The 26960-nt window shown below is 31.4% G+C and overlaps 1 protein-coding gene across 4 annotated transcripts in view; it reads right to left on the reverse strand.

The window, feature by feature from the left end:
* The window catches only part of LOC145254851 (G-protein-signaling modulator 2-like), a 635388-nt gene that overhangs the window by 36630 nt on the left and 571798 nt on the right, over positions 1–26960 (reverse strand). For all 4 annotated transcript variants that reach the window (XM_080113701.1, XM_080113700.1, XM_080113702.1 and 1 more), the window contains 3 exons: positions 13376–13491; positions 4391–4655; positions 2815–2918 (listed from right to left, as the gene is read on the reverse strand). In XM_080113701.1, coding sequence (XP_079969827.1) covers positions 2815–2918; positions 4391–4655; positions 13376–13491 — 485 coding nt within the window. The remainder of the gene's footprint in view (positions 1–2814; positions 2919–4390; positions 4656–13375; positions 13492–26960) is intronic.

The following is a 26960-nucleotide window of genomic DNA, read 5'->3' on the forward strand; positions in this document are numbered from 1 at the left end:
CAAGATTAAAACAAAAAAACATCATGTTCGGTTTAACGCCTGTTTTACATGCAGGCATGTGTTGGATGTTTTTCATTTCCAAAATTGACTTTCAAACTAAACTATCTATTGCCAGGTCTCTTTCTCTCAAGTCTCTCCTTATCACTCTTTCTTGTATTTTTTTTTTTTTACTTTTTCCTGCCAACTAACCTTGTTACTTCAACTGTTCTACATCTACTAATCCAAACACTCTTATAGATTCTTTATATATGACTAAACCAACAAAGTCTCATCACATTTTTCCTTATACATCCAGACTTGATCTTCCTCTGACATCAGATCTAAACCTGTGTTTGAGACTCGTATTACACATCCATTGTATGATTCTCACATCACTTCTCACCATGCACCACATGTCCTCAATCCTTACCAACCAAATTTCCCTTTACACTGCATGCACAGGCCTTATAAGTCTTCTGTTGGTTAGTAGTGGTCAAGCTATGCTGGTTAGTAATGACAGAAGTTTCCTAAACTTTTGCTACTACATCAGCATCTTATTCTGTTCGAATGGTATCGCCAAGATAACAAAACTTTGACAAGCTCACTAATCAAATAAAAATTTTTAACACGTGAGTTTTCATCTATCGTCATGCACACAAACTGGTTATCTCTAAACATATTTTTCACTTCATTTCTTGTATATTCAATGCTTAAGTTGCAACAAGGCTTTCTTTTCATTATCAGATTAGCATTCTTCTTTTCCAGTTTATAGGAAAATAAGCAGGACTCTTTCTCTTATCAAATCCAATCAATTCTGGTGGTCAGTTTGAAAGCAAATTCTCCTTCACCCAAACCCAGGATAAACTGGCTGTAACTTGATCTGACAACACTCAAACTAACTCTGACTCCTAAATTTATTAACTAAAAATTGGAAATCCTATGTATAGTTCTTTTTTTATTGTTGCACTTAAATCCCTTTTCACAAACTGAATGGGAGAAATTTCTGCTTTCTGTGGAATCTGCAACATTACTACTACTGGTAATGTTTGGTTTTAGAAAACATTTGCCCTCATTGTTTTACTTTTCCTAACTTATGTTAGGACGATACAAAAGTACAATTCAAGGGGAGTAATTCTTTATTTTTCTGGGCAAAGTTGCCTCCCCTTGTTGGAGTCCTAGACTATAAATTCTCGCGATTTCTCACGAGATCAACGACCGGAAGCAGGAGAGTGAGGAGAAAAGAGAGTGACTTTCAAAATGGAGAAATGAGCAGCATTCCCGTTTCATTCCAGTTATCATACATTGACTTCTAGCCTTTCATGTATTATGTTTGAATTGTCGTTATGTGTGTGTGTCTTCATAATAAATGTGTACCACCACGTAACAGTGAGTGATTCTCTTATTTGTTCATAATTATTCCATGAGCTACTTCCTTTCATCATGTGCTGCAAACATACCCACATGAAGGCTGGATACCCTGCGGTAAGATATTTTACGTTATATTGATCCTAACCCATCCCACGATATAACTTACCTCCAAATCTTTAACTTAAGTAGACCTTTCATGGTTTCACATGATCAACATTAAGTGTCTCCTTCGGACAACCTCAGAACAATGCTTCTAAGACACAAATGAAAGAGAACAGACTTTGTGTAGATCCTGGATATATTTCCATAAATGTGCTGTTCATTAAAGCACAACTGTAAGTATTTCTGTACATTATTTGAACAACCTTCACCAATCACGTATTTGTTGTAAAGTCCATCAAATGACATCTCTTAAGATTCTACGAAAAGATTTCTTCAAACCCTGAAAAGCAAAATACAGGTAAAAAGTACTTCTCTTGTGTGTGTTTCAGGATAAATATAGTGCACTAGTGATACTTTTCCCAGGCATAAAACAAATATGCATTTAATCTATCTTTATCTAACTTCAAATTTGGAGCTCTATTATTCTTTTAGTCACTTTCAGGACATTTTGCTGTTGAAAACCTTGCATCATTGTTCACTGTTACAGTCTTCTTTTTGTACAAAAGAAAAAGCTCTTGTTAAGAATTCCTCATGTAATAGAACTAGCCTGGGTGCCCGGCATTGCCCAGGTGTTTGGAAGGTGTGTGTTGAAAAAAAAAAAAAAAAAGGTAGTAGGCAGGCTTGAACCCATGATGTGAAGGCGGACAAGAAAGTGAAAAAAAATCTGACGTCTTACTCCTACTTCGTGACGCAACCGGAAGTTCGGAATGTTAAAATTAGGCAAAGTCGATCCAACCGATATGATGAGTTGCAAAAATGGCTTTTAAAAAATCGACCTCCCCTTGTAGAAAACTGCCCAGTTGCGGATGAAGGAATTAATGTTTTTGCCCAATTTTTCGATATTTGTTGTCCACTGTCAAAAGTTTTAGGCAGACATACAAACATACAGATGAGATTTGTATTATAGAAGAAAACAAAAATAAAGCAAAATCTGTATTATGTATATACCCCTGATAAAGCAAAAATATATTTGGAAACCACGTAAATCGATGAAGTAATTTTATTTTTATAAAGAAAATCATTTTTAAGCGATTAATAAAAATTCATAAGCATTACAACAGAAATCTAGTAAGTACGAATTATTGAGTTATCTCCCTTTGTTTCCTAACATTTTTTGAAATGGCAGGCTAGACAGTCATTCTAAAGATACCCGTAAAATTTAATTTTCTTATTAAAAAATAAAACTTTTTGGTCAATTTTATGTGATTTCTGTGTTCCATCATGGTTACGTACAGATTTTCCTAAATTTTTGTTTTTTAATATAAGGGAGAATTCTGAACAAAAAAGAAAAAAAGGGCCACTTACTTCAGATCTTTAGTTGAAGATTTATTGTTGTCTACAATACCAAGTAGGCTACGTAAATCAGCCAGGTGCATCTGGGCTGAAATTTGCCCACTTTTGTCGCTAATCTGAAGAGAGAATGGACAAGATTCAATTCCTGAGAAAGTTTGATTATTTTTTTAAATTCTGCATTCTATACAAATTGTCATCAACAAAATGCATTATAAACAGAAATTAAGCAAAAAATAAAGGAAGTTCAATAACTTTTTTACAATTCAAAAATCAAAAATTTCGACCCAGTTGAGACATGGAAGGAGGAATGGACAAACAATACTCCCAAAGGAGGGGACATCATTAAAGACCTAACTCGATCTCGAAACATTAGTCTTCACACATGTAAGTCACTCCTAACATGAAAAATGATTATTTTATTCAGCAGCACTGAAAAAAATCATAATCTACCTTTTCTGTATATTACATAAGTTTTTAATATAACTGTACACATATTTCCTTTTCTTCAAACAGGTTGATACTATAATGGATGAGTGCAAGGACATGTTCAATTTGAGACGAGGGATCTTCAATGCGAAAACAGAGTTTGAGAAACTTGAAGCTTCAGATCAGCATGTAATTATATTTCTTTTTATTATTATAGAAATGTTTTTCTTCAGTTGTTTATTATGTATATGAACATGTCTGTGTAAAGCAACTGCACAACCCGTGATTGTCTCGCTCATGCCGGTCCAAAATTGTTGTTCAATCAGTTCTGCAACAAAGGAATTCTCCTTCCAATCAAAAACCATAGCTCCAGTTAAAAAAAGAAGTTCATTTTTCTTTTGAAGTTAAAATGGTACTTGTTTTCTTTGACTGGATAGTAGACTTGCAAAATAAGATACTGGCCTAACTAAAGCAGGATATAAATTCAATCAACACAATTATTTAGCTAAGAATCTCGCGGATGCACCTTGTTCAGAGAAGTGCATCGGTTAAAACAAAAAAAAAAAAAAGAAAAAGAAAAAAAAAAGCAAGTCAAACCAGACACAACAGACCTGTTTCTGAGGACCACAGAAAATCAACTGCCTCAACCCTGAGAGGCTGGCTCTGACTACCTTCTCTCCCCATTTTCTCGGATATTCACCTCCCCCCCCACCCCCCAGTGAAAATTGTAGATTCTGCCATTTGTCAGTGGTCACCATTCAACCACTCAGAAGCATACCACTCGAGATATCCACTAAAGATAACAGCTAGATTGTGTCCATTCAAAGGGCTTATCTGCAGATAAGCTTTGATATTAATTTTCTCAGTTGGGTTCCTCTTAATTTGAATCCCATTAAAAAAAAAATCTCTTGACTGGCCAGACTCCAACCAGAAATATTTTCAGTTCTCTATGCATCCTCTTTTGACCATACATCACCTGCAACATCTGCCATTCATATGCACCATTAAAACATGCAGCCATGCCCATGTTTATAATAAAAAACAAAAATATTGATGGAAACTGTAAAAAAAATACATTGCTACAAAAAAAAACCCCCCAAAAAAAACAAATAAGTAAAAGGAATAATCAAAGAGGGAAACTTTGTAACTTCCTCAAACTTACTTCTTTGGAGATCTCCAGGTGTTTTTTGGCATACTGCAAAGCCTTTTCGTGACTTCCAAGCGCTGTATAGGCATTTCCCAGGCTCCAGCAGGCACGGCCCTCTCCCACGCGATCGGCCAACTCTTTTGCAATCTCCAAATGCCGAAGGTGGTATTCAATTGCTCTTTCATGATCCCGTAACAATGTGTATGTGTTTCCAAGGCTGTAACAAGCTTGTGCTTCCAAAACTTTATCAGAGAGTTGTTTGGCAATCTGCAAAGTTTTGCTGAAAAGATAAAAGTAAATCATGTAATGTTTACGACTTCCGGTTATTATTAATATATAATGTTTCATTAATATATATAATGTTTCATTAATATATATAATGTTTCATTAATATATATAATGTTTCATTAATATATATCATGTTTCATTGATATATATCATGTTTCATTGATATATATCATGTTTCATTGATATATATCATGTTTCATTGATATATATAATGTTTCATTAATATATATAATGTTTCATTAATATATATAATGTTTCATTAATATATATAATGTTTCATTAATATATATAATGTTTCATTGATATATATAATGTTTCATTAATATATATAATGTTTCATTAATATATATAATGTTTCATTGATATATATAATGTTTCATTGATATATATAATGTTTCATTAATATATATAATGTTTCATTAATATATATAATGTTTCATTGATATATATAATGTTTCATTGATATATATAATGTTTCATTGATATATATAATGTTTCATTAATATATATAATGTTTCATTGATATATATAATGTTTCATTGATATATATAATGTTTCATTGATATATATAATGTTTCATTGATATATATAATGTTTCATTGATATATATAATGTTTCATTGATATATATAATGTTTCATTGATATATATAATGTTTCATTAATATATATAATGTTTCATTGAACAGCAGGAATATTTCCTGTTTGTTTATCTTGCGATTCATCTTTTCCATTTGGCAGGTCAATCTTTCAATGTTCTGTTCCGGTGTAAAAAGAAATTCGCCATAGTCACAAACATTTTTGACCTCTATGAGTTGCCTTCAGCCGAGTGATGAATTAAAAAAATTGCGTTTAGTGAATTTATTGAAACAGTTGATTAAATTAGTTTAAAAGCATTTAAGCTTACCCTCTCCCTCATTGAGCCTAATTGATGGTCGTTTTGTTTTAACTGAATGAGTCAAGCTTTTATGATAGGGAGGAACAGGTTACAATATAAGATGGCTAGAATGGCCGTATTTTTTATAATAGAGGAAAAAGAGGGTAAAGAAAAAATGAAGAGTAATACAAATAATATCATTAATAATGAAAAATAAAATATTCATATTAATGAAAAAATATGAAAATCACAAAACTATAACATTTAAAATTACATTTAATTTTAATTTGTATATCGCTAAAAAATAAAAGACAAAAGAAAAACAAATATATCATAATATCCATGTCAGTGTCAGGTAGGAGGGTTGGCGTTAACCAGACAGGAAATATACAAGACGAGTTTAGGGTGAAGCGACTAGGTTAAAAGTGTAAAAATAGAAGTTGGTTATGTATTCAACTTTCCATTATTATTTACTGGTGATAAAAACGATTGCACTTGAAGGTTGCAGGCAGCAGCAGAAAAATTCATTTTGAAAAATATTCTCTATTTTGATGTCAACCAATAAGATATAAAACAGATTTTATATATATATATATATATATATATATATATATATATATATATATATATATATATATATATATATATGTAGACAAAATATATATATATATATATGTAGACAAAAGATTTTGAAACATCAGTTGGAGATATTCATTGATTTAAAACCACCTGAACAGTGAGATTTTTTTTTTTTTTTTTTTTTTCTCACTGGTCTTCCAACTGAAACCAAATTCCCTTCTTTCCTCATTCGTTTCTTAGTTTTTAATTTATCATTCTGACGTTTCCTCTTAGAGGGTCAGACGATAAGGCCTTAAGGTAATTTTAATAATTTCACCTGCCCGTTTTTTTTTGTTTTTTTGGTATTTAAATTAAATTATGTTTCCTCTGAAATTTCTCCTTCCATTTTGCTGTACCAAAAATTTACTTATATATATATATATATATATCCATGCATGCTATGCAGACAGTTGTGTATGAATGTAAACATTTTAAAATAATAAAATAAAAACAATTCGATACATAGTAGTTATTGCCTTGTTTATTCATCTCTACAGCTGATGATTGGATATTTAAAAATCGTTTTCATCGATTGAATATTCACAATTTTTTTTTTCAGATTAACTGAAGAAGGATGAAGGCCCATATGAAAATTATCAAACCCCAAAAGGGAAGAATCTTCAAAAAAAGAAAAAAATATATATGCATATATGTATGCTTAAATGCTACATTTTCCAGGTTTTGTCCATAGTTGAAACGATTCTTTGAAACAATTCTTGGGCTAAGCATAGAAATCTCTAATATTGTGCTTGTTCCTTCCTTAGCTCGTATCTTACACTTTGAAAAAAAAATAAAAGACAATTTTTGAAGACCAAACTGTTTTTTTTTTAAAAAAAAGAAAGAAAAAAAGGCCAATGTAGCAACCCTAAACAAGAATATGAGTAATCTCCTTTTGATGTAGCCTCGTTTTCGAATGTCATCATAATAACATATGATAATTGTTGTAATGGTGCGAGAAAGGAACTTTTAGTAATTTTGACATGCAGCAGTTCTTCACTGAAGAAAGAAGTCAGTGAAACATTACATAAAAAAGGTAACATTCAAAAGAAACAGGGTAAAAAAAACATTGTCCGTCAAGAGGTGCTGGGCAGGAGTAAATTAAAGATTGTCTGTTACAATGTGATTTTATTATTTGTATTAAAGTATGTAGCACAATATTACTTTCTGAATATTTATTAGTATTTATTGACTTATTTCATTTTAGTTCTATATTTAAAATACAATCGACATAATTTTCATAAAAATGTAAATAAAATCACATCTGCCGTGTGTTATTAGTTTTTCTGTCCAAAACACAATTTTTTTTACATTCCCAGAGAAAACATCAGCTTTATCAAAACATTTTTTGATTCAATATATTATCATTCTGTGGAATTTCCATGGGTCCCGCGAGTAATATGATATTATGATTTATCAGAAGCATGGTAAACATTCAAGAGCATGGCCAGCGATGCTGTCCATGCTTCGTGAAACCCACTACCCTAGAGAAGTTGAATGAATATTTTTTCTCTAATTTAAAGCGCCAGTAGGGCAGCCAGAGATAGACAAGCAAGCATTTGCTTTGACATAAATAATGGTGGAATTATTTACTGCTTACAAATTGATTTTGCCTGCCATTTCACAATAACACCCCAAAGCTTACCAACCTATAGGAGAATTTTGCAGGGTTGGATTCATTCTGTTCAAAATATTTACTAATTTATTTTCATTTTTTTGGTACAAAAACAAAACTTTTCATATCGTTTTGTTTATTTTTAGTTTTACTTCGTACATCTACAAGTATTTAATTACAACCAGGATGTGGCAAAAAGTACCAATCGTTAACAAAAAAAACAAAAAACTGAAACATGAAAAGTTATAATTAGGGCATCTTAAAAACTACATTCATTAATCAGGTTGGGTAATTTGATAAAATAATTTTATAAAACATTTCATAAATCAATCAAAATATTTAAATTTCATGTTATAAAAATATTTAATGAGCATTTATTGCAAATTTTATGTTGCCCTGATTATCATAAAAATGAACGAAATGAAACTTTACGAAAACGAAATAAAATGACTCCAACATTATATTTTGTAAAATTTTTCGTACAAAAGTTTGTACTCCCTCTGTGGTCCTTTCTAGCTACGCCCTTGTAAATATTAGCTGTATTTCACCTAAACCAGTATTACTTGATTCCAGTGGTAATAGGCATGGGTGAGTCTAAGACAATTTGAACAATGTCAAGTCAAGATAAAGAGATTGGTGTTATTTCCAAGTTTTATTTAATAGTGGAAGAGAGGATATTATTATCATATTCAGGTTAACACCCATTTTACATGTTGGTATGATAGATAATTTTAAGAAATTGGCTTCCAAACTAACCTCAGGTTAGTATCTCTTCTTCCTCAGGTCCATTTTTATCATTTCCTCAATATTTTCCTTGTGCTTTTCATTGTGAACTGAACCTGCTACCTCAACTGTTCTAAATCTACTAATCTAAGAACTATCATTCATTCTTTCAATGTGACTATACCATCAAAGTCTCCTGTTTTGCACACATCTCTCTATATTGTCCAGATTTAATCTTCCTTTGAGGGCATCAGAACTAAGTTCTGAAAACTCACTCTAAACATCCATTGTATCATTCTCATATGATTTCTCTCCATGCAACGCATACCCTCAACCCTCACTGGCCAAGTTTCACTACCACACTGCCAAATGTATATATTTCAGGTGCAAAAGAAATACTGCAAATCATAAAAAACATTTAAGATATAACATTTTTTTTTTTTTAAAATATTATTTACATTTTATTGTCAAACTACAAATAGATATATAAATGACGATATCTCTGGGGGAAGGGAAATCAAAATGTAAAAGTTTGGTTTGATTGTTTTGTTTTATGGCATATCAACTCGTTTCAAGTTACTTAATGCCGAGAATCCAGAAACTTCAGAAGTTTTTATGCTTGAAATTCTTATTTTCTTCAAATATTCCTGGTGTTTGGTTTTCTTTTGACTTTGCAAAACATGATTGAGTTTTGCAAAAGTAAAAGGGGGGGGGGAAGAAAACAATAACATCAATATTTAGTGTATTTCAGGTGAGAAAGTATATAATTAACTGCGATTCTATTTATCTCACTGACTTTTATCGAGTGTTTTTTGATTGGTTGGGTGGTTGCTTTACGGCATATCAACCCTTTTCAGGTTATTTAATGCCGAATCCAGTGATTTTGAAGAAAAGGTTTTTATAGAATATATTTGCTTTTTTCAAGTTGGTTTCTATTTAACCCATAGTTGAGACCCTAACAGGTACTACCACTCCGAGTCAAAGTGGACCTGGGAGCAATGGCAATTAAAGAGTGGCTGCACACTCCCCAAAGCCCACAAGCGGGGCCTCACCATCTGATATAGTTTAAGGTCATATCCAGGACCGAGTGTTTTTTGGCCTTGATAAGTGACAACACATCAGAAAATGGGCTATATTGATGTTTCTAAGTATATAATGGCTGCCAAATATTTGCAATTAGTTATTTTCACATTGCAACCAGTGTATGGAGCAAATTAATATGATGTATCCTGTTGCCTTGTTCAATTTACAGATTTTATTATTTGCAGATTGTCTTTGATGCAATGAGTATGAATATACCCAGGTTCCTCCATACAAGAATACGATTGGCTGATGTAAGCCATAAATACGGACAGGTATAGTAGCCTGGGAGAGATATCGAAGATATGCTGAAAGCCTAAAGCTTAAGCATATCATACCAACAATTACAAACAATTGTTCATTATGGCAACTTTCAAGATTGTATTTACTCGATTACTGAGCCAAGACTACTCTGCTACTTTAAATAAATATATCTTTTTCTGGGACATATAAGTCTTTTTCAATTTGCAACATTAATGGTGCTTAATCATGCATTATATTTCTGAAGCAGTCGTACCAGCCTTGCAACATTATTTTTTTTTAAAACATTTCTACAGGAAATGCTGCCATATAAATTTCTGATAACCATTAGAGGATTAGTTTAATCGGCAATAATCGTATTTGAGATAAATGCCAATCACCAATATAATTCTGAGCCAGAAACAAAACGCATAACACTGATGGATAGTGCTAGGCTTGCAGAAAATGTTTTTGGTTTTCGAATGCCAAATCCGATTATTTTTGGTAAAATTTTTTACGCTTCAAATTCCTTATAGCTATAGATATTTATTCATGGGGTTTGGTTTATGTTGGTTTCGTTTTATGGCATATCAACCCTTTTCGGAGTTTTAAATGCTAAATCCAGTAATTTTATAGAAGTTTTTACACTTCAAATTCTTTATATCTTTAATTATTTATTCCTGCTGTCTGGTTTGTTTTGTAGAGGAAAATTCTTGTATTTGTTTTTGATTTTACACAACATGATTAGGGGGGTGGGGGATGAAACAATAACATCAATGTTCTGTGCATTTTAGGTCAGAAAGCCAGTATCTTCAGACAGCCTTATCTGTTAACACCATGAGCGATTTTTCTGACAAAGGAGGGATAACTGCCGTTTTCTAGGTCGGCTGTTTTAGGTGGGTTGATTGTATGTGGATATTTTCAACACTCTCGAAATATTCATTATTACACAGCTATTAATCTATTCATCTCATTAACTTTTACCATAGAGTGGTTTTTGGCCTTGATAAGGAAAAAAAATATATTGACGCTTTTAAACTTTACAATGGCTGCCAAATGTTTGCAATTAGTTTTATCTCACATTGCAACCCGTGCATGGGCCAAAATAATATGTTGTATTATGTTATCTTGTTCAATTTATGTAGATTTTTGTTTGTTAATTTTTATTTTCTAAACGTTGCAGATTTTCTTTTTGCAAATATTTAGTGCAATTAATTGTGCATTATACTTCTAAAGTAGTCGTACAAACCTTAGAAATTTGTTTTTTTTGTTTAAGTTTTTCTATAAAAGATACAGCTATACAAATTTCTGATAACATTAACACCATTAGATGATTGGCTCAGCATAGTTTAAGCGGCAATAATCGTATATGAGATAAATGCCAATCACCAATGTAATTCCGAGCCAGAACCAAAACATGTTACATTGATGGGTAGTGCTGGGATTGCAAAATATGTTGCCATTACATATTTCAATCCTATTTATAATAAAACATTGAATTTATTAACTGTTAATTTTTGTCGTCAACTTCTTGTTGAACTGTCCCCTTAAGTAATCCAGTTTACTAAATTTCCACTAACGATTATTACGATATTGTTCCATTGACTACTGTACACTTATTAATAGTGATGGGACGATTCCAATATTCCCCCCCCCCCGATTCCAATACAATTACCGATTCCATGCTAAATTCCTGATTCCAATACAATTACCAATTCCGATTCTTTATAAATCTCTAATTTAACTATAAGATTGTTATTTTCCCCAATCTTTGTAAAAAACAAATGTTAAATATGCAGATATTTTCCTAAACGTCAAAATACACTTGTGGAGAGTGATCTATCGATTTTAGCTTTACTGGTAATTTAAAATCAATAAATATTTATTATTTATCATTATTACCAGCAATGGAAGATTTTACTTCAAACAAAATCAAATAAAAAAAAAAAAGGCAATTAAAAGAATCGTTTCGGCATTGGAAAATAGGCATCAAGTTTTGCGATTCCGATACCCCCAAATGTTCCGATTTTTCCGAGTCCGATTAATTGTCTCAACACTACTTATTAACCCTTATCCTCGAATGGCCTCCAGGCTTTGATAAGTGGTGACTATGTAAAAAAAAAAAATCAATAAAAAATATTAATATTCGCAAAATATTAATTTTTTTTTCTCTGCTTCTTATTCCAATAACTTCAAGCTTGTGGAACTCTCTCCCTGCTGACTGTTTTCTTCCTATCTATTCAAGAGTAAGGTCAATGGGCATCTCTTGCTTTTGTGATAAGCATTTTTTATTTTTGTTAGCTCCTTACATCAAGTGGTTTCCAACCTTTTAAGTAATTTCCATTAAAAAAAGTTATTTCACAAACAAAAAAATAAAAATAAAAGTAAAATTTGTATTTAATTTTTAATAAAGTTTTATTTTATCATCTATTACTACAAAAAAGAAAAATTATTTGCAGAAAAAAACAAACAAAACAAAAACAAAAAATCAAACGAAAAAAAAAATCAAACAAGTCAAAATAATATGCAGTATTACTTTGACCCATACACCGGTTTCAATTTTAAACAAACCTAATTAGAAACATTTGGCAACCGTTATAGAACTAAAAAAAGTTAAATAAAAAATTTAGAAAATACCCATGGCAATAAATTGGAAGCTTGAAAACAAAATTTAATTTCATCAGAAAGAAATAACAAAAAACTGCCACATGAATCAATATATAAATAAAAATAACTTATAAAAGAAACAAGACAAAAAGAAAAGAAAAAGAAAATGAATGAAAAAAGCAAAAAAAGGAAAAAGAAAAGGAAAAAGAAATAAAAGAAACAAAGGAAAAAGAAATAAAAGAAACAAAGGAAAAAAAGAAACAAAGGAAAAAAAGAAACAAAGGAAAAAAGAAAGAGAAAAGGAAAAAAGAAAGAAAAGGAAAAGAAAGAGAAAAGGAAAAGAAGGAAAAGGAAAAGAAAAAGGAAAAAACAAAGAAAGAGAAAAACAGAAAAAACAAAGAAAAAACACAAAGCGAAAAAACAAAGAAAGAGAAAAGACAAAGAAAAAACAAAGACAAAGAAAAAACAAAGACAAAGAAAAAACAAAGACAAAGAAAAAACAAAGACAAAGAAAAAACAAAGAAAGAAAAACAAAGAAAAAAGGAAAAGAAAAGGAAAAGAAAAGGAAAAGGAAAAAAAAGGAAAAGGAAAAAAAAGGAAAAGAAAAAGGAAAGAAAGAAAAAGGAAAGAAAGAAAAAGGAAAGAAAGAAAAAGGAAAGAAAGAAAAAGGAAAGAAAGAAAAAAGGAAAGGAAAAGAAAAAAGGAAAGGAAAAGAAAAAAGGAAAGGAAAAGAAAAAAGGAAAGGAAAAGAAAAAAGGAAAGGAAAAGAAAAAAGGAAAGGAAAAGAAAAAGGAAAGGAAAAAAAAGGAAAGGAAAAGAAAAAAGGAAAGAAAAACAAAACAAAAAATATGCCCATATATGTTTGTAGACTGCTACTCTTGTATCAAATCGTTGGTTCACCAATAAGCAAACTGGTATAAAGCAGCAGAAGGTTGCAGAAAACCACTCCCCACTTACTGATAATGTTCGGATGCATTCTCAAACTCGCCAAGGAATATGTATGCGTTGCCCAAGTTTGTGTAGGCTCTTCGTTCGGCCGATCGGTCTCCAAATTCTTTAGCAATCGCTAACCTCTGAAAAGAAAAAAAAAAGGAAACATTATTAAAGTCTCCAGTAGATACTATATATATATATATATATATATATATATAAAATGTATACTTATTATATTTGTCCTAGGCGACTCGTGACCTGTTGGGTCATAACTACCATTACTTGTTCTACTTTGATTTCATAAAAAAATTCATAAATTTTTATAAAGACATTCTTCTTCACTAACTAAAAAGTCTCCTTACTTTTATATAATCCTTATGGTTTTGGATTTTGCTATCTAATTTTCTTATGTGTTTATGGTGCATACAAAAATAATATGTAAATTACTTGAAAAGAGGGAGTCACTATTTATTTTTTTTTATAGAGATATTACGAAGTAGAAATGATTTTTTTTTTTTCTTTTTCAAACTCATAGGTTGCTTCTTATAAAGACCTGGTGGCTATTTGAAGATAAGAGTTAGAGGCGGTAAGTTGGACGAGGGTCACCACCATGAGAGGAACTGATTATTCAAGAGGGTGGCTCAACAAGTTCGTTTTTTTTTCTTTCTTTTTTTAATAGTCAAGATTGTCATCTCTTTTTGATTTCCCGTTTCTGCTTTGCAAACAAGACGATGACAAGCAAAATATGATTCCTCTTGATTAGCGATTATCTTCCTCTCAGACAAAAATTAAAGCCCCCCCCCCTACCTTTTCCCATGTTAAGTATAACTTAACTATCTGTTTGACCATGTCTAATTATTAGGTACGTGCAAAATGAATGCCAATGCTCAAAAATAAACATTTTGACCCCTCCCTTTACTTAAAAAAAAAAAAAATCACCAAAAATAAGGAAATCAACCAAATTTTAATGAAATTTTCAGAATTTATCAAATAATGATCACGGAATATATTGAATCCATTATTTTTATTTAAATCTTACTGGAAATGTATTTTGTTTAAACAAAAAATACCATTACAAAAGTTATGGTTTTCAGTAATAAAAAAAAAAATGAGACGAATTTATTTTTGCTTTTTTTTATGTAAATAAAGCATCGTAAAATATAACAATTAAAAAAAAAAATTAATTTTTACAGGAACATTACGATAAAAGCCCCTAAAGTCTGTATTAATGATTTCTATGTAACTCGGAAAAAAATGAATTTCTCGAACTACCGATATTATCATTGAACTAAGCATTGTTTATTTAATATTTTCACACAAAAAAATTATAATAGCAAAAAATATTTTTTTTATTTATTTATTTTTTTAAATTACAGGCTTTGCATAATTTTTATATGTAAGATTTTAATATTTTCCTTGCTTGAAAGAATGTGAAACTTTCGGCGTAACAATTTTTATATAATATCGAACAATAATTAAAATAAAATTTAATTTAAAAACAGGAACATAGAAAAATAATTAAATTAAAAAAATGGAAAAAAATATAAAAACACTCAAAATAGGAATGTATGGATGCACGTCTGCGGGGATGGAAGGGGGGGGGGGGGAAGAAAACTAGCATCCCCCCCCCTTTTAATTGCATGACGTCATTTTCACAGTCTTTAAAACTGGCTGAAATTTTGGCTTCCGTATATTCCGTGTGTACAAAACTTTCGTCTGTTGCGTTTTGCGAACAGCAGAATCACTCAGTTTTGGGGCTAATTATTATAGTGATTGAGATTGTCGGACTGACTTCCTCATCTTGGTTGTTATCGTCACAACGTTTCGGCCGTTTTGCCCTCCGGCCTTCATCAGATGAGGAAGTCAGTCCGACAATCTCAATCAATGAAAACACCTCCTCTCAAAAATACAGACAATGACTAATTATTATAGGTTTTGTACAAACAAGGTGTTTATTTATTTATTTATTTAATTCAATATCTTAGGACTTTACGAATTATCTTTAAAATAGACCCAGAAAAATAATATTTATCTTTAAAAGGATTTTTACAATGAATTTACTTAACTTCAAAATTTAACTGAATTGGTTAGCTCGTTGTGAAAACATTTTTCATAACTTTTTTTTTTTTCACGTGTACAAATATTTTTTTCCTTTTGAAAATTAACTTTAGTCTTTAATCTTTCAAATACAATTAGAAAGTAGTCGGAAACCTACAAAAAAAAAAAAAAATAATAATAATAATAAATCGGCTTTCAAAACTAGGTCCCGCTATCTTTGTCCGCCCATTTTTACCCGTACCTACTAATTATCCAGAACCCGGAAGTCAAAAAAAGCAGACAATCTTGACTATAACCAAAATATTTGTTCACATTAGACTTGAAGATAACCATGCTCTAGTCAGGTGGTGAAACAGACTCATGGCATGCTTTAGAAAAGAAACTTTGTCCATGGAAGTTCCGTTTGGCTTTTGATGAAGAAAGAGAGAAAGGAAAGTTTTTTGCTATGGTTGCAACTAGATGGGTTCTTGCTGTGAGTGCTTTACATGAAGGTATTGGAGCTCAGTTGAGCATCTAACATGAGCATAATGATACAGTAGAGAGGTTAGCAACATCTCTCCTGCATGAAAGATGAAAGAGGCTGTAGGGACAAGAATAGCTCATCCTCCACTAGATTCCAGAGTTGATTTTGCACTCTAGTTGAATCCACATGGAGTGAGAAAGATGCAAGAGAAATGCATAGATAGCCAAAAGAGAGATGATTGATTTGTTTAGTTCATTATATATTAGGGTTACTTAGAACAATTTCTTTTAAAATGGAAATCGGTCTAGACAAGGCATGAAGCCACTTGATGTAAGCAGCTAAAAAAAAACAAAAAAACATCAAAGTCAAAAACTAACCAATGATAAATGTTACATGGGTAGAGTAAAACCCATAAAACAGCAATTCTTTCCCCTTTGCCATAACCATCGCTCATAAAATGTGAGAATTGAAGTACAAAATAAGATGAATGAAAGTTACGAGGCTATCGAAAGTCAACCCAGTGACCACTTTCTATTCTCCATATATTAGATTAAACACTTTCCTCAAGAGCTAAATCCCAGAACAAAAATATTTCAGCATGTATTTTGTGTTATTAAAGTATCAGCTGGCTCTGCAAGATTGCTATCGTTTTGCAAAATTCGTGGCTTGAAATACCTGAAACCTTCATTGAAAGTGATAAACTAGTTAAATTAAAATAATTTTTTTTGTAAAAATTGAATTTGGATGAAAATCGAAAAACTTTTTAAAATAAATCTTTAAAATCAAGAGTTTTATTTATTTTTTTTTTTTTTACTATTTTTCCAACAAAATATATTGCCAATTGGAACGTAAAGGACTACTAATCAGGATTATGTTTAGCAGAGGGACTAGATAGTTAAGCAGCGAGATGTCTGTTCACATTACATTTAAACTTCTGCAGATTAGTACAGTCAGGGAAGTAGGAAACAGGGAAGGAATTCTAAAGTCTAGCAGTTAGGGGGAAGAAACTATTAGAATAGAAGGCTCTTTGGCACCTAGGGACCTCAATAGTGAAGGGATGGGATTTTGCTGCTTGTCAGGTTAGTCAGGAGTGTGTACGTCAAGGGTGCACAAGTGTTACAAGTTCACAGAACATTCCACTAAAGTACTTGTAAAACAGGCATAGTGATATTGTAGTATTGGGAATCCAGCTTAAATGCTATCTAGGTAGTTGGAGAAATAGTAAGTTATTTAAGTATATTTTCGATTCCCATCAGCGAGTTTAGTGGGGTCAGAGGTTAGATTTGACATCCGTCAAACTCAAGTCACCTTTTGTCAACCTAGTTAGATGCACCGGAAATTAGGTGACCTGCACCGGAAATTAGGGGTAACAGGATTTGTGGTCGTAGGTTTCCGGTTGGCAACCACGTGGGGGAGAGTTGGTTTTGATCTGCAGATGAAGCAGACGTGACATTAGGGTCTCTCCTCCGACAACCATGGGTTCGAGACATAGGCTTGCCTTTTTAATAAAACAGATTGAAGCTTCAAATCCATCTCGTGTTCTCGATCCATCTGCAGCAGTAAGTACCACTCCCCATGAGATGGAGCCAGCGACAAGAAGATATCATCTACTGGACAAGGCAAGCAGGTATGTACACATTATATATTTGTGTATACATGTCGAGACCTTTCAAGGCAAGAAACTGTAAGAACAGAACACACACACACACATATGTAAGAACATTCAGACTTTAAAAGTACCCTTAAAAGGAAAAGTAGCAGCAGGAACGCTCACTAATAATAGTAAATAAATAAACAGGACGCAAAGAGAATCTTAAACAATATAACATTGTGGTGATGGGACAGAGGTTAGAGCTTCACCGATAGTGTGGGACCTATTAGATTTAAGACTCTTTTTTGGACCCTGTCCAAAAGTGAGAGACTAGTGGTAGATGCAACAGCTTAGATATGGCAACAATACTCCATACATAGAGGAATTTGTGACTTTGTAAAGATGTAAGATGCTCTCTGGTAAGAGTAATTTTCTAGCATGATAGAGGGATACCACCTTCTTGTCAGCAGCCTTGGCAATGTCCTCAATGGTTTTGTTCTAATTCACGTTGCCTGTGAATGTTAGGTCGAGGAATTTGAAAGATGGGTTCTCGGGTAGGGTGTTATTTTTCATGGCACTTGGTGTAGAAAATGAATTTAAAAAGAAGTTGAGATTTATTATCCCTTAATTTGCCAAACTAAAGTGAAAAAAATATAAATAAAAGTATTATAACAGATTTGATGGGGCTTGAACCTGGTTGGATTATTTTACAATCTGAGTTTGTAACTATTAGCCTCTCTCCAAACAAAGGAAGACATTCTATTTATTCTTCAAGGTCATATCAGTTAACGGAAATTGTCGGTTTATGATCAATTTTATCCTTTGCTGACGACATGCAAAAGCTGAGAGAGTTGAAGAAAAGCATACAAGCTGCTAAATACTTCAGACATTTTTTTTCTTCTTTTTATTTCCCAAAGCTGTGGTCGTTATGTCAACGCGAAGAAATGAGCGCAGCAATCAAAGATGGAATTCATTTCAGTTTTTGCTGTGATTCTTGTCTGACCCTTCAAAGAGTGCATCAATTTGGACGCAACAATGGTGAAGGAGACAACACGTTTCCACAAACAGCAAAGAGCAAGAATTAATTATGACAGCAACGAGATTCAAGGACAAACGATTCAAAATAAATATGGAGGAATATATAGGATTGTCAAATTTGCAGTACAGTTTAGAATCCATAGCATGATATACAGTGAGACCTCTAGATACGAAATTTTCTAGCTTTTTTTTGTTCTTAAATACGAAAAAATTTGCAGAATACAAAATATATGAGTGACAGAAAGACTATTTTTCAGGTACCTAACTCCTCAGAAAGCTTTAAAATATCGGGGTTTGATTTGGTTTTAATTGTTTTAGTTATTATTATTATTTTTTTTGGGGGAAAAAATTTGTGCTGATTTTTATCTGGCAGACATTTTTTCTTGGATTTGTATTTATTTTTTCTACTTAACCCCCCCCCAATAAATCAAAATCATTATTTTTTTATTTGAAAAATTAATGTACGCATTACAATTTTTACCAGATTTAAAGAATATAAATTGAAGAAAGATTTTCTGCTTTAATTTTGATCGCACAATCTCTGAAATTTTGCAATGGGTCCGAGAGTTTGTTATTATCTTTCTTAGAAATTTAGCTATCAGAAAATGATTAATCCATTTTGTGTTTCGTAAAGTGTTAAGTGATGACAATTAGAAACTGAAAAAGTAAAAATTACTTTTAAATATTTCGTAAAGTTCGGACATCATCTCACTCGAAAGTTCAGCCTTTTACATTTTCGTATTAATTTTTAAAATTATCGCATTATATTCTAATATCTACTTTATTTCCAGGTCTTAACGGTTAGGTTATGATTTCATTCTGCTTTTACTCTTATTTAAAAATTTAATGAAGGTTTTCAAAGGGCTTCAAATAGATCAGACGATTTATGTGTAAAACGCCTTTCAGGATACAAAAATTTCAAGATATAAAAACCAAGCTGGAACCAATTAATTTACAATTCCACTGTATAAGTATTCAACTTTAAAACTATACACTACAGTAGCTTTTGTATGTACCTGGGTTTCATTGATTTCGGAGTCCATAGGGAAAGAACTCATACACACAGAGACAAAGTTGCTTTTATATAATAGTAGATAAAGATATACACTTAGGGTTATATAGATAGGGAAGGCTCTATAGACTGACTAAAAAGAGGATTGCTCCACTATAATCGAGAGACGATTGTAATAGTTGCCCAAGATCAAGGATCGATGACTAATACTTTTAAGAAAATGAGTGGTCTCAGCAATGACAAGTGCACGTTCTGCCATACAAAAGTAGAGAGAGTGAGCCACTTCACATCCAACTGGAAGGTTCTGTGGGAAATGACTATTATACGACAACACAATTGTGTAAATATCTCCACCGGACCATCTGTAAAAAATTGAATATTGAATGCAGCAGCAAGTCCTGGGAACATATACCAGAAAGAACAATCAAAAATAAGTCACACACCAGCCACTATGACTATGCAATCCCTATGGCTACATACCTAGAAAACAGAGCTATTAAACCTGACATAGTTATATGGGACAAGAATAAGAAAGAAGCAACCTTAGAAGTTAGTGTCCCCAATGATGCTGGGTTAAACAGAGCTGAGAGGTAAAAGATAACGAAATACCAAGATCTTATGACATGAAAAGAAACTGGAATCTTAGGAAGATCTCCATCATTCCAGTAATTTATAGGTGCAACTGGACTCATGAAAAATAATTTCAAAAACTACTTGGCTTATATACCTGGTGAACCAAATGCAAGAGAGATTCAAACTTGATGGTCAGAATCTTAAAGATCTCTTGGCTGGAATATATGAGTGAGCAGGCGAAGGTTTGGCATCTCCAGCTTGAACAAATGGATGAGAAATGAAAAAATACACACACACTCACTATATATATATATATATATATATATATATATATATATATATATATATATATATACACACAAACATCTATTATAATTGTTGTGGTGGTACCCACTCATTTACATATGTGGATAATATTACACATAAATAGCAAGACTCAGTTAGTCTGAGTGTGTGTTAACCAGAAGCCACTGAAGGCCGAGCCGAGAGCAGATATGTTCTCCAGCCAAGACTCTTACTTGACAACCATTATGTAAGTATACTGTAAATATACTTTTCCTAATACACCTTATTGATCTACCTTTGTTTGTTGAGTCTTCATTTGTATTGCCTTATACGTTATTTGGTTCAACCTGCAAACATAACAGTTGGCGACGAAAATGAACGTCAAACATAATAATGAAGTTGTATTCCTGTCTGTTCCAAATTTAATATGTACAAAAAGATGCATTGTTTCACAAATTAATTTTCATATTACATCATGATTTTTATATATACTATTTATTCCAAAGGAAGCTACATTGAAGGAGTAACTTTATTTGCATATTACATTAAAGGAAAGCGATTTTGATAATTAACTCCATGTTATTATTGCATTTTTGTAATAGAATTGTCTTTATTGTTCTATTTAGAAATATTATTTAAAGTTGATTTTATTTATATTTAATTTATTTTCAATTATTATTAGCCTTACACCAGTTGTTTTAAAATACACAAGTTTAAGCTGTCAGAGTTATTTCCTTTTAACTTATTTCCTCGTTTAATTTTCATAGATGAAAATCGATGTATTTTATGCTTCCATAAATCCAACACTTGATCCACTTTCAAAAAAATCTTAAGAATATTCTGCATATCTTAAATAGTATGTGACTAAACTCTCCACCCGCCAATAATTTTCAACTTGGCAATGCTGAGTAAATTATATATATAAGTAATATTGTAGAATTACATTTACAATATTTTATTTATTTATTTTTTTTACCCTATCGTTTTCCAAAATTACGCTAACCAGCAAAAATAGATTTTTATCTATATATTTCTTTTGCTAACGTTTGTTCCTCTGAGGAGAAGAACCTATCTTTGAAACTCCAGGGAATAAGGAATTATTTCACATTTATCTCGTATTTCTTGTTTTGAATAAAACATTGTAAATTTAATTCTACAATATTGTGACATGCTTCACTTACACTATCACTGATATTGAACCTTTTAAATCTGGATAAGGTTGTTGTTCTATAAATATATTTCTCTAGATTTATAATTCTACACTTTCGAATTTGAAAAGTTTTTTTTTTATTAATCTTTTAATTCCAAAGTTTTCTCATATATATAATGAATGAATGATAAAAGTCTATATTCCAAAGTTCATGATGTTGAAATCTTACAATTTATTTCTTTAGTTCAGTTGACATTTACAATCCTTGACAGTATCTGTTTCGTAGCACAAAATCAATCACTTAATTATTATATCAATCAGTGAATCTATTAACTCATCAGAAGAAATAGCAACTATCAATCCATCAAAAGGAGATAAAATACATTTTGACATGATTAAAAATCCGAAAATTGGAAGAGACCTTATAATATGTTTGCATTATTATATTACATTATGGAAGCATAAAATATATCCATTTTTATCTATCAAAATTAAACAGTAAATGGCGTAATGTAGACATAAGGTATTTACAGCTTAATTTCTAATTTTCGTTTTTTAATCAAGTCAAAACGCATTTTATCTCGTTTTGATGGATTGATTGTTGCTATTTCTTCTGATGAGTTAAGGGCAAAATAGATTCAAGTGATTGATTTTGTGCTACGAAACAGATACTGTCAAGAAGTGTAAATGTCAACTGAAATAAACGAATTGTAAGATTTCAACATCATGAACGTTGGAATATAGACTTTTGTCATTTATTCACTATATTGCTCCGTCATCACATTGAGCATTTTAAATAAGGAATGGTATATATTATAAGGAAATAAAGTATATTTCCACAGAAATATGTGTGTGTGTGTGTGTGTGTGTGTGTGTGTGTGTGAAGTTACATCATTTTTTTTGCAGACATTCATAATCATGATAAAAAAGCTAGTCATTTTGCAACATATATCTTCTAAGATGCATAAGATTTATTTTGACATCACTGTGCGTCCTACAACAGTTTCTTTTACTTTTATTTCCACCCTCTGCCGCTCTCGTCTATCACCGGAATGTAATTAGTCATCACAAAGCTAATTATGTGTAAAGAAATCCTCTTAGAGCCGCCAGGAATCAGTTGATATCAATGATTACAGTAGGAAGAAAAAAAAAAAAAAAAGGAAAGGAAAGAACCGACAGTCAAACGTTAAGAACCTAAAATATTAAAAGCAAGCGGAAAAAATAAATAAATAAAAGGTGGTATTTTTCGTTTTTTTTTTTAACCAGAGAAAGTTAGATTTTTTTTTTTACTAAAGAAAAAAAAATAGTATTTCATTTAAATTTTCTTCTTGTATATTCTAGCAAAGTACCTGTCCTAGGACGGGTATAAGCAATGTGTACAGCAGTATTTTCTAATTTTAATTTTGGGGGAATGGGAGTGGGATGCAGTTTTGGGGACATATGTTACAAGGGTACTATGTAGGGGGTTGAGCAGTAAGAGGTTTTCACATTACACTTGAACTTCTGCTTGAAAGTTCCTCGAAATGGCCCCGGCTCAATGCTCTCAATGCATTCGTTCCAATTCATGTTCCCTCGGATATAACTGTATTTTACAAAAACTCGACGTTGCAATGGTTTAAAAAGATGTGTATCAACCTAACAAATCTTTCGTTAACTGTAATTGTAGAATTCACTCTTCATAATACTATTAATATGCATAACTAATATTTATATTGTTTATATAGTAAAAATTGTAATAATACACGTCCCTAACTTGAATATGTATTATCTTAATCTAACAATTTTTGTAATCACTCATACGATAAGCAAACAGATCAGGCAGTCTTACGATTAATTTTGGACATTCTCTCCTAGAATACCGAAGTATTAATTTCCCATTAACCTTAAAAATGCTTACACAGGGTTTAAGCCTAATTTTTTATTATTATTATTTTTTTTATTTAGATTAATCCATTTATCTTAATGTATAAGTAAATAAAGAGTCATAAATCAAACTTAAGTGATATTAATGATATGGTTATCATATCTGTAACTTTTGTTGGATAGGTCACTATTTCGGCGGGTCCCCCACTTGGGGAGTCGTCAAAATTAATAAGACGGGAGTGTTGGAACGGTCTAGAAACAGACCTGGGGATAATAATAAAGAAACAAGGCATTTCAAAAAACGAAACGGTTTTTATATACGTTTCAGAATTCAAGGTTACAGTAAGCCTGTAAGTTCTCTCGGGATTTTTCGTTTTGTGTGATGACTTTGGAACAACTTGTCTTTCCGTCTTGGTTTCAGCCATCTTCAACCTCAAATATTTTATATCTTCTTCCCTTCTTTCTCCAGAACTGCCCTTCGTCCTGATTGGCTAAAACCTCTGGTGGCATAGAGAGAAAAGAAGGAAGGAAGGAAAAGGGAAAGATAGAGAGAAAGAGAAATAGTGAGAGTATATTGTAATGGTAGTAGTAGTAATATTGGCTTCACTACAATGATACATAAACATAAAAAAAAATTAATGCCTATAATGTATTGGTTACTTCCTATAATATATTAACAATCTATCCATTATATATAATTAAACTAATAAGATAAATTTTAACTTTTATAAATTAGATATAACAGAAGCTATAGTTATATTTCGTTTTTGTATGCTTTCATCTATTTTGTCTAGACTGAGAACTATTATAAAATATTTATAAAGCAGATTAAACTTATTAAATTTAGAATCTTAGGCTACTCATAATAAAATTTAAAGTGATTAAAATTAAGTCCTTATATTTAACTTCATTTTTAATTCAAACTTAAATTTTTTCTCAAATTTTACCACTATTACTATAAATGAAACTAAGCGGATGATACCTAGAATATGTGCTTATTACCATAGCAAGCAACTGCAGACAGATAAACTATGTCCCACTACCTTTCATCTTCGCTTTCCTCTTAGATAATTTCTTATTACCAAACAAACGCAGCCATCTGATCTAATTAAAATTTATATATTCTTCCCTACCAAACTACTCTGTCAATTTTCAGTCTACAAACTCGAGATGCGACATAAGGGGTATTGAGATTTGGGAAAATCTTTATAATCAGTTTTCAGCCAGAACTTCGGCTGTCAAGGGGTCAAAATTCAACGATTTGACATTTGAAAACTCTACCAAACTCCTTCACCAACTTTGGGTCTAAATACTTGAAATTTTAGAGGTAGATTATTTGGACATGGATCAAACGTTTTAATTTGATTTAAGCCAAAAACAAATGTTAAGGGGTCAAAATTATGGTTAAATTTTTTTTAAATTTACCTCTGCAGTCTCTACCAATTTACTCAGTAAATTTTTGGTCTAAACATTTGAAATTATATATAAAGTATATTCAGACATAGGGCAAGTTTTTTTAATCGGTTTTTGGTTGAAAATTTTGCAGCCAAGGGGTAAAAGTTCAAACGATTTTACCTTTGCGGTCTTTAACAAACTATTCAGCAAATTTTGGGTTTGCATAAAGGATATTCAGACATGCAGCAAGCTTTTTAATCAGCTTTTGGACGAAAATTTGGCTGTCAAGAGGTCAAAGTTGAAAGAGTTGACCTTTGCAGACTACCAAACTCCTCTGCCAATTTTGGGTCTAAAGACTTGAAATTTTAGATGTAGGTTACCTGGACAGAAGTCCAACTTTTTAATATATATATATATATATATATATATATATATATATATATAAAGTTATGAACAGTACATAGGGTCCGAGCAAACCCAGATTGAACTGCCAGTAACTAATGTTTGAATCTTAGTATCTGCTGATTAAATCATTTTCCCCTTTCTTCCAGTGATCCCAACACACCTTTAAATTCCCACTATAGAAATTATTTTAAAAAGCCTTTCAAATGTTTCTTTTTTCTTTCTGTTTTTCTTTTCATTAAAAGGACTGGCCTCAATGAAGACCAGAGTATTTGGTTTCTTGGTTAGAGCTTTTTTTTTAAATGGAAACGAGAGATTTATTGCCACAACTACTTGTAATTTTGTTTACCTAACTTGAATAAAATAATATCTTGCTATTTTTATTGAGCACTATTAACAACCTCAGTAAATTCAATGATTTTTACTTGTGGATATTTTTAAACTGGAATAAAAAATATATGTACATCTAATTTTATGTATTTACATAAAATTTTATGTAAATATTTTCAGTGTTTACTTCGACAGTGATTGATATGTAAGTAGAGCTAGGTAGTAAGTTTTGAAAAAATATAGAGAAATTAAGTTACACAGGTGCCTGACGAATCTTCACCAGTATGAAACGCAAAAAATTCTGTACTTTAATTGCCACATATTTTCAAAACTTACTATATATAAGTTATGAAAATATACAGGGCAATTTAAGCTACACAGAATATTCCATGTTTCATCCTGGTGAGAATTCATCAGGTTTATGCGAAAAATTGTGGTTATCGCGCATTTTTATATAAACTCATGGTATTGAATTTTCTAGTTTGCCAATCAGCTTTGTAGTTGTAACCGCACCCTTCCTAATAGCCAATGGTCTGGAATTTACAGGACAAAAATACAGTTAACATTATATATATTAGTCATGGGACGATTGCAATATTTTTCCCGATTCTGACACAACTACCGGTTCCGATTCTTTATAGATATCTAAATATTTAACTATAAAGTTATTTATTTTCCGATTACCGTAAAAACACATGTTAAATGTGCATATGTTTTCAAGCCTAAAAACACATTTATGGGGGTGGTGATCTATAGATTTTATCTTTACTGGTAATTTAAAATCAATAAATATTATTTTATTATTATTATTATCAGCAGTAGAAGATTTTGTTTTAAACAAAATCAAATAAAAAAAAAAAAAAGATAAAGGAATCTTTTTTGGCATCAGAAAATAGATACACATTTTTCTGATACAGATTACAATACCTTCAAAAGTTCTGATTTTTCTGATTCCCGATTAATCCTCCTAACACTAATATTAAATATATATATATATATATATATACACACACACACACACACACACACACATACACACGCACGCATGCTTGTGCAAACAAACACATATGTATATTGTATACATGCATATATACATGGATCCAAATACTACAATATGGCAAGTTATGCATCCACGTAGATGCGAGTATATACATACATCTCTAGTTATATACATGCATCTTTATTTTTATACATACATGCAGATATAAATATGCGGGGCGTGCAATAAGTAATGCCCCTGGCCCACTTTTAGTTGTCTGCTCTAGCTGAAATTTTGCATGTGCAATGATTAATATCTCTACGGGTTATGTTGCAAATTACAGCTCTGAACTAATTGTGGTTTCTGTTTTATGGGTGTTTGAACTGTGTCAGGTGTGAAATGGAGCCTGTTGAATGTTGAGCAGTGATCCGGCTTTTGTATTTGAAAGGACGCACACTACAGGAGAATTT

The sequence above is a fragment of the Euprymna scolopes genome, chromosome 30, assembly GCF_053919585.1.
Source record: "Euprymna scolopes isolate OS-2025 chromosome 30, ASM5391958v1, whole genome shotgun sequence".
Taxonomy (NCBI): domain Eukaryota; kingdom Metazoa; phylum Mollusca; class Cephalopoda; order Sepiida; family Sepiolidae; genus Euprymna; species Euprymna scolopes.